Source organism: Electrophorus electricus, chromosome 18 (assembly GCF_013358815.1).
Source record: "Electrophorus electricus isolate fEleEle1 chromosome 18, fEleEle1.pri, whole genome shotgun sequence".
Classification (NCBI taxonomy): Eukaryota; Metazoa; Chordata; class Actinopteri; order Gymnotiformes; family Gymnotidae; genus Electrophorus; species Electrophorus electricus.
Window position 1 is genome coordinate 8,441,690 of NC_049552.1, and position 9,060 is coordinate 8,450,749.

The following is a 9,060-nucleotide window of genomic DNA, read 5'->3' on the forward strand; positions in this document are numbered from 1 at the left end:
TGCTGCTTTTGGAGCGAGCACTTCTGGACCAGCAACAAAATAAGGTGTATGGTTCAGTCTTCAATCTAGAAAGAATTTAATTTAGAGATATTTTTTGTAAATAAATTTAAATAGTCAGTAATACTACTTTATCATTTCCATTGTGATTCATGCATAGTTCATTATTAGCAATGGGAGGTTATTTTCCATTGGAATATGCATTGTTGTGGTTTATCTCTGTAGTAAGTGTGACTAGGAAGTGTGAGTAGGAATTAAGCATGCACATACATTTTTTCTCACTCTGAAAAATAATGGTTTGGCTAGGTACAGCTCTTTCTCCTTCCATTTCCACACTCTCTTTCCTTTCTCTCACCTCTCTCTCTCTTTCTTCAGGGCAGAGAGGTGACCCACGACAGTATTCTTCAGTTCTACCAGAACCGTCTCTCCAGACAGAGCACCCAGATGATGTCCAGTGAGGAGCTGATGGCACCTGCTACCCCGGTCACTGCTCACGGCTATGCTAAGCTAAAGAGCGCTAACTCTAAAGCCTCATGGAGCAGCAGCTTCTCCAGGTACCTAATACTGAAAAAAAGGTACATTATATATGGAAAATACCTAATATCTTACTTTTTACTTTTTATGTATTGAGTAATATATGGACTAAACCCTGGAATCAGCTTCATATATAATACCACTGTAGTTTTTTTTTTAATTATTATTATTGTGTTTGTCGGTATGCTTGTTTTTCAGTTGTCTGACCGATGAGACCATGCTGGGATCACGTCAGAATACTCAAGATGACACTGATGAATCCTGCTTGACTTCACCCAAAGCTGATCAACACCCCCTCCCAACTCCTGCTGAACAGCTACGTCGCAAACTCCTCACATCTGCCAATACAGATAAGACCTCATGTGATCAGGAACCTTTACCAGAGTAAGACTTACTACTGTACTTCAAAGCCACTGTTTAATAGTCTGTTCCATTTAGTCAGAGATAGTGCAAAATAATATACTACATTTTAACAATGTAACTGCTGTCAAATATTTTATTGAAGAAAAATACAAAAAGTTAAACATTTTATTTATACACCCCAAGAAAGCATACTTGCACTTTAGCTCAAAATAGCAACTTTTAAAACATTACCTGCCTAGTCTAGCAGTAAGTGCATTTCATGCATTTTTGTCCACCCTGAAGTTCTGAAGATTCATATGCCATAAGAGAACATGATAAAGAAGAAGGTCAAATGGATAGTCCAAGGGAAAATAAGGATGCAGATGACAAGGAGACAGGAGAAAAGGATGAGGAGGAGCAAAGAGAAAATAAACACATTTTCCATAAATCCTTATCACTGAACTCTCTGGCCATTGAAGTGAAACAGAAGAACATTCCAGAATCTCAGGCCCTTAGTCAGGAGACCAGGGCACTAACTGCCAGTGAACTGCTGCTTAACAAGTAAGATACACATTCTCTCTCTCTCTCTCTCTCTCTCTCTCTCTCTCTCTCTCTCTCTCTCTGTCTTTCTCTCTCTCTCTCTCTCTGTTTGAATTGTCCTCTTCATACATGTATGCACACATATATTTTGTATCTGATCTATACCAGTTTATTCATGAAAACATATTCCCAAACCTCCTAAAGTGTTTTTCAGATCCCCGAGATTGACGAGTCTGATAAGTTCTACCATTCCTTACCACGGCCCCTGCGACTCATCTTTGCCCTCTATGACACAATGGTCTCCCAGTCAGAGATGCTTTGTTACTTTGTCATCATCCTCAACCACATGGTGTCTGCCTCTCTGCTCACACTCTTCCTCCCCATCCTCATCTTCCTCTGGGCTATGCTCTCAGTGCCACGGCCCACTAAGCGATTCTGGATGACAGCCATCATGTACACCGAGGTCAGCGCATGGATATGTGACCACTGCAGGCCTGACCTATCTAGATATAGTCCCTTTTTTTCCCCATAGTTGTTTTTAAAAAATCTTTTGGGGTCAGTTATAATGAGCTACGCTTCACGTGTGAGATATAATTGATTCTCCAGCCATTATAATCCCTCTCTCTTCTTCTCTCTTTCTCAGCTCACAGTTGTGGTGAAGTACCTCTTCCAGTTTGGTTTCTTCCCGTGGACCACCTCAACGTATCGGGGCATTAATGCGGAGCGTCCGTTTGCTGTGCCCAACATTGTGGGGGTGGAGAAGAAAGACGGCTATGTTCTGTTCGACCTCATCCAGCTCCTCGCTCTCTTCTTTCACCGTTCCATCCTTAGGGTGCTCATGCCACTTTGGTCATGTAGATTCAGACTCAGTTAGTGGTTTGTGACTTGGAAAATTCCAAAAACACACTGGATGAATAACAACTGGCACGTTGGCTGTACGATTAGAGCTGCAAGAGCCAATTTTCATCTAATATATATCTAAAATAGTTTTTTTCCCCTATATTTATGAGCTTTAAATATATAAATATGTTAGAGATGGCACAGATATAGTTGGCAAAACTGAAAACATGTTGGTAGAAGCACAACCTGCTTTAGGGCACGCTCACAGGGTACATGCCAGGTATGGGATGGCAAGTTGTAAAGGCTGTCTCTTTGAAACTCTACAGGGTGAAGTACAATTTTTGCATCCTGGCAAACCTCACTGGCAGAAATGTCTGTCTCACCAACGTCCTGCCTTTAAAATAATAATAAACCCTGAAGGCCCCTTTTTTCCAGTGTATTCAAAGGTGTCAGCTATCAGTGACCCTACCTTTAGCCAAAGTATAAGTTTTGTATTTTACTGTTCTGTGATTCCAGTGCCATGGCCTCTGGGACAACAAGGAGGTGGAGATGCCTGACTTCTTTAAGAAGCTCAAGAGGAAAACGGAGAGGAAAAAGATGAGTGGAGGAGGAGGTGGAGAAAAGACAAGAAGAGGCCTCCTCTTCCAGCCGCTCCAGACGTCCACTGCTTCTCTCTTTTGCAGACAGAGAGGAGGCAGGAGCTCTGTGAGCCATGGTGAGTGTGTGTCTGTGTGTACAGTCCATGTATTTGTGTTTGTAAGAGTTGTCAAACAGAACCAAAACTCAAGAGTTAAAGCATTGAAGTCACACCTACCAAGTCTGCACTGCTGTATGTTAATCTTTTGCGTATTTTCAGCAGATGTTAAGCAACTGAAGAGGCGTCACTCAAAGAAGAAGACATGCCAGCCCAAAGTGCCTTTATCAAGGAAAGAGCAGCTCAAACAGCAGATCAGAGAGAGAATGCTGGATGCTAAGGCTGCCATTATAGAAGTGTGAGGATTCGCTTGCATCCCATATTTTAAACCTCACTATAATATATAGCACTATAACATATTAAAGATATCTTTTGCCTGTGTTGTTTTTGACTTTGATCCCTTTCACTTCGTAAATTAGGCATAATTTTGCAGATTATACTGTTGACCTTTTTAAAAGTTTGCCGATTGCCATGCAGTTTCAGCTGGTTTTCTCTTTCCCTAGCGGTCTGCACATATATTTACCCATCAGGCAGTTCTTCTATGACATCATTCATCCTGAGTACAGCCCTGTGTGTGATGTGTATGCTCTAATGTTTTTGGTCGATGTTGTGAATTTTATCATCATCATCTTCGGCTACTGGGCTTTCGGGGTGAGGCTGATTCGATACATTTATCTTGTTTCCTTTCCATCGAGTGTACATACTTAACATTGTTAAAAATAAAACACAGCACCTTGACTCATTACTGTGCCTGTGGATGCAGAAACATAGTGCTGCAGCAGACATCACCGAGTCCCTCTCGGAGGACCAGGTACCTGAAGCCTTCCTGGTCATGCTGCTCATCCAGTTTGGCACCATGGTGGTAGATCGTGCACTCTACCTGCGTAAGACCTTGCTGGGAAAGTGTGTGTTCCAGGTGGTTCTTGTGTTTGGAATCCACTTCTGGATGTTCTTCATCCTACCTGGGGTCACCGAGAGGTCAGTGATAACTCTGCATCTTTGCAAAACTCGAGCTATAACCAACTGCTTTCCTTTTATTTAAATTTAAAGTGCTATGCATTTGATTCCACTGCATATTTTAGACATCCACCATTTAAACAAATTTTAAACTATTTGCTGATAATAGTCTCTTCAGTGACTCTCTCCTTCAATACATTTGTAATGACATTGGCAACTATACATCATGAAAAACATATCTTGCTGATTTCCTGATTTCCTAACTACAGACATTCACATCCGTGTTATGATTTGAGAAAACTTGGTTATGCCTAAGCAACTTTTCTGTTCAACCCCCTCATGTTGCAGGAGATTCAACAGAAACCAGGTTGCACAGCTATGGTACTTTGTGAAGTGCATCTACTTTGGTCTGTCAGCGTACCAGATCAAATGTGGCTATCCCAACCGAGTCCTCGGCAACTTTCTCACTAAGAACTACAACTACATGAACCTGTTTCTCTTCCAGGGGTGAGTGCCACCCACACCACATAGACCACAAACCATGTATGAATATATATATATATATATATATATATATATATATATATATATATATATATGGATTTATTAGGCAGCTCATATGAAAACCTATAGGACTAAAAGCTGGAGGAGGAGACATCAAAGTACAGTAAACTGTTTCTGATATAAATGCATCTGTTGGCTTTTCACATTCAGAATGCTCACAAGTTGTGGTCCTTCATGTTTTTGTCATACTGAAGGAGACTTTTTGCCACAGTTATATATTAAAGTGACATGCATGACATGCATAGGCATAGCATGGTGATATGCTGTTAATGTACACGTTAATGTATTTTTTATTTAGTTATTAATCTTAAGGAATACTATTCAGAAACATCTATTAATTATTCAGCAAATACATTAAAACTACTATGAAAGTTATGTTGTAAGAGATTATATGTAAGTGTAAATGTATCTCTATCATATTTTTAACGTGACTCAGCAGTCACTCGTATTGTGTACATACATATATACATATCCATTGTACATTGTGTATATAAACATAATATACATATATTGTACATACATTGTTAATATATTTTGTATATATATAGATATATATTTCTCTATGCACCCCTGTTTTGTTTTCCTCAGTTTGGACAGAGCACTCTCAAACCATTTCACTGCGAGTTATACTGTGTATGACAATACACAATGTATGTATGTGACAAATAAACCAAACTTGAAATTTGAAACTTGAAACTATTGGTTTCAGTACCAAGCCAAGCCAAATTCTCCATATTCCATTTCTAATTACATACTGTTTTGGGTCATGTCCTTCCCTCTCAGGTTCCGCCTGGTTCCATTTCTAACCGAGCTGCGGGCAGTAATGGACTGGGTATGGACAGATACCACCCTCAGCCTGTCCAACTGGATCTGTGTGGAGGACATCTATGCCAATATCTTCATTCTCAAGTGCTGGAGGGAGTCAGAGAAGGTATAAAGAAGTGTACATCAACTTTGTGAAAATGCTGAAGACCTGATAATGAGTAACATGAAAATATCAGGTCTATGAAAATGCAGTCTATGCTCGCCACTCATTTTGTTAGAATATTTTTTAGAATTTTTTCATCATTACAGGGATATAGGAATAGACTATAGCCCATCTGTTGTTTATCATAATCTTTAGCTCTTCATTATTGCTGCAGACAGAATAAAAGCAGTAATTTCAAAAATGCTCTGTGTATTATTCATCTTAGGAAAGATTTAAAAGAGTTTCTATTTTGTGTTCCCCTCTCTCTGTCATTGTGTGTAGAAATACCCCCACACCCCGGGGCAGAAGAAGAAGAAGGTGGTGAAATATGGCATGGGAGGCTTAATCATTTTTGCCCTCATATGTATTGTTTGGTTTCCACTGCTCTTCATGTCATTGGTCAAATCTGTAGCTGGAGTAACCAATCAGCCATTAGATGTTTCCATCCAGCTTAGCATAGCAGGATATGAGGTTTGTGATTGTACATTGTTTTTGCAACATTTGTTTGGTGGCACATTACTGACGTGCTTCTTCATTTCATGTCATTACTTTCTTTCTCATTTTCATCCTCTATTTGTTTTATGCATTCTAGCCTTTATTCACCATGAGTGCCCAAGAGCAAAATCTAGTTCCTTATTCTGAATCTGCATACCACAAGATGACTAACATTTATGCTACCCAACCGGTAAAACATCACCCATTAAGAAACATTGAATTTACTAACAAAATGAACTACAGTCTCTCTAGCTTTCTTGAAAGAAATGGATTGTTAGTAATAACAAGAATTTGAGTGATGTAGCTAGTGCATGTTTGGTTACTTGATCTCTCACTCTCTTTCGTATGTCTCCACTAGTCTGCAATGCAGTTCATAGTAAACTACATGGCAGAGGACATAGTAATTGCAAAGATTAAAAGTGATGCCAGTTTGCTATGGAGTATCAGTCCGGCCAGCCGAGAAGCCATGATCCATGAACTCAGCAGTTCTTCACATATTTATATCACATTGCGCTGGAAATTACTGAGGTAACGCACACATACATAACAAAACATGGTTTTCAACAAAAGCACTGGGACTATGATAGCAAAATTACCATATACTCAAGAAGTTTGCTTTAAATATTATTTTTAAAAAAGTAAAGAATGTCACCTTTAACCTTTCTGTATTTTTAGGCACATTGGAATAAAAGCACTGTTTGATATAAAAGTATTCCCATAGGTTTTGAGTTAATGTTTGGTCATAAAGCAAAGCAGCCCTTGGTGTGTTTTATGCCAATGTATTTCAGATCATTTAGGCAGACAGGATATGACTCATAGCTACAGATGAATGAGTCATTTTCTGCAACGCCAGTAGTTTTTCCCTGGATGGTGGAGTTTGTTGCCAATTCAAGTGACAGGCATTCTCTACACATTCCTGGTTATGATAATGACATTGTCGGGCAAGATTCACTTTGAACAATACTTGCTATAACACTTTATGTAACACTATGAAACGTCTTTGCAGTGCTGATTTATAAGCACAATTCAGAAACAGTTATTGTTTTTAACTTCTTGTTTTATCACTGTTTTAATTTGGCACCTTTTTATTGGCAGAAATGCATCCCTGATAGCCAATGTAGAAACAGTTGGTGAACACACGGTGAAGTATGAGGACCAAGAGCTGAAAGATAGTCTTGTCCACATGCTCCAGGGTAGATGGAATAATTCTGTGTAAGCATATACTCTAATACCATCCTTTCCTGTGTTTCTTTTACTCACTCTCTCACACATACTCCAACAGGGAGCAAATTCTAAGTTATGTACAAAAAAGTTTTTTTAGAACTTTTAACTGCCATGAAATAAGCATTAATGTGTTTGTGTTTCTGCACAATGTTTGCTCCAATGTATTGTCTATTCCTTAAATTTAACTTTAGATACATTAAATATACATGAACTTGTTAATTTAGATTAGTGTAAACAGGTCTTGTTTGAAAAAATCATTACATTTCAGACATTAATAAAGAAAAAAGAATTAAATCAATGCATTAAAGGGCTAAGCAGAGTTTAAATAAAAAAATGTAAAAGACCTTTTAGTACTACAGTAAAGTATTTATTATATAATTTGAATTAACCTTTTAATGAGCTATCAAGAGCAAATGTAAATTTATTTGTATCTGGCTACACTCCAGAAGAATTTAATGAATGTTGATTTTTTTTTTTTTTTTTTTGCAAAAATGTGCTCCTATGTAAGCCAAACAGGGAGATATCATGCCTTTACTATCTTGCATCTTGTGATTTCTGGCAGGATCATTGAAAATCTGCTTCCCAAATATATCAGAGGCTCTTCTGGACCAGAGGCTAAAATGCCACATCGTCTCATCATTGGTAAGGCGTTTACATCTTAATGAATATAGTAATAATGACTTCACAGTCAGACATGGTTTAATGTCACAGCTGTAACGAACTGATTCGCAGAGCATTCCACCCGCCCAGATGACCTTCATTTCGCCTTCTTCCGCCCACTGTCCCTCAAACTGCGACAAACCAATGAGAGTGCAGGGACACAAGGATCCCAGTGGTGGGTGGTGGAAGAGTGCACTCCAGGCTCTTCACCAATGAAGTGCCAGAACATCGAGATTGTGGTTTTTAATGATAAAGTCAGTCCTTCAAGTCTGGGTTTCTTAGCTGGATATGGGTGAGAAGACTCTGTGGTTTCTCTGTTTATGATGTATTGCATGTTATATATGTAGGCTAATGTAATGAAATAGGATTGTGATCAAATATGATTTTGGTAATGTCTGCATTTTGACTAATTCTTGAGTCCCTGCTTCCATGGTCCTTTTGCCCCCCTTTCTCCCTTTCTTTTTTTTGTGTTTACTTTTTCAGTTTTCTTTTTTTTTTTGGTCCACCTGTCTAGTTTTTCCTAATCTTTTCTCTCTTGTTCTTTTCCTCTCCATGCACACTGATCCTAGCTCATCTTTAAACCAGTAAAGTCACAGTTAATGCCAACAATAACATAGCAAGTTGTACTATTAGAGTACAGAAACAAGTGGAGAAATTCTAAAAATTCTGATTGCATATTTTTTTCAGATTTAAATATGATGGAAAATAACAATTCTATTTTGTCTCTGATCTCTGATCTTGTTCTTTTCTGCACAGCATCATGGGGCTTTACATGTCAGTGGTGCTTGTGATTGGTAAGTTTGTACGAGAGTTCTTTAATGGAATATCACGCTCCATCATGTTCGAAGAGCTTCCAAATGTGGACCGTGTGCTTAAGCTGTGCACCGACATTTTTGTTGTCCGGGAAACTGGTGAGCTGGAGCTAGAGGAACAGCTATTTGAGAAGCTTATCTTCTTATACCGTTCACCTGAAACCATGATCAAAATGACCCAGGAAAAGAAAAATGACTAGAATTTCTTAGAACTCCTTCAGTGTTCACAGTACAATTTTATAAAGTACTGTACCAAGACAGCGCTCTATTTTCTGTATATATCAGCTTTCCATCTGATTTTACCTTCAAACATAATGTTCCTTGTTTTGAATACTGCCAAATGAGAATTCTCTGCATCCTCCTGACCATTTCTGGACACTCAACTAATAGAGGTGAATTCAGATTCTAAGGAAGAATAAATGTCTCAATCCATC

At 38.6% G+C, this 9,060-nt stretch overlaps 1 protein-coding gene across 1 annotated transcript in view; it reads left to right on the plus strand.

Moving 5' to 3' along the window:
• The window catches only part of si:dkey-11f4.7 (piezo-type mechanosensitive ion channel component 2), a 45,918-nt gene extending 36,858 nt beyond the window's left edge, over window positions 1-9,060 (plus strand). The window contains 19 exon segments of the mRNA XM_027009801.2: window positions 1-44; window positions 373-551; window positions 730-930; window positions 1,177-1,434; window positions 1,618-1,876; window positions 2,057-2,245; window positions 2,770-2,968; window positions 3,113-3,245; window positions 3,451-3,598; window positions 3,711-3,925; window positions 4,253-4,411; window positions 5,252-5,399; window positions 5,718-5,906; window positions 6,028-6,120; window positions 6,289-6,458; window positions 7,026-7,142; window positions 7,717-7,796; window positions 7,905-8,106; window positions 8,571-9,060. The exon segment at window positions 1-44 is cut by the window's left edge and continues 123 nt beyond it. Of these exon segments, the coding sequence (XP_026865602.2) occupies window positions 1-44; window positions 373-551; window positions 730-930; window positions 1,177-1,434; window positions 1,618-1,876; window positions 2,057-2,245; window positions 2,770-2,968; window positions 3,113-3,245; window positions 3,451-3,598; window positions 3,711-3,925; window positions 4,253-4,411; window positions 5,252-5,399; window positions 5,718-5,906; window positions 6,028-6,120; window positions 6,289-6,458; window positions 7,026-7,142; window positions 7,717-7,796; window positions 7,905-8,106; window positions 8,571-8,826 (3,239 nt within the window). The 3' untranslated portion in view covers window positions 8,827-9,060.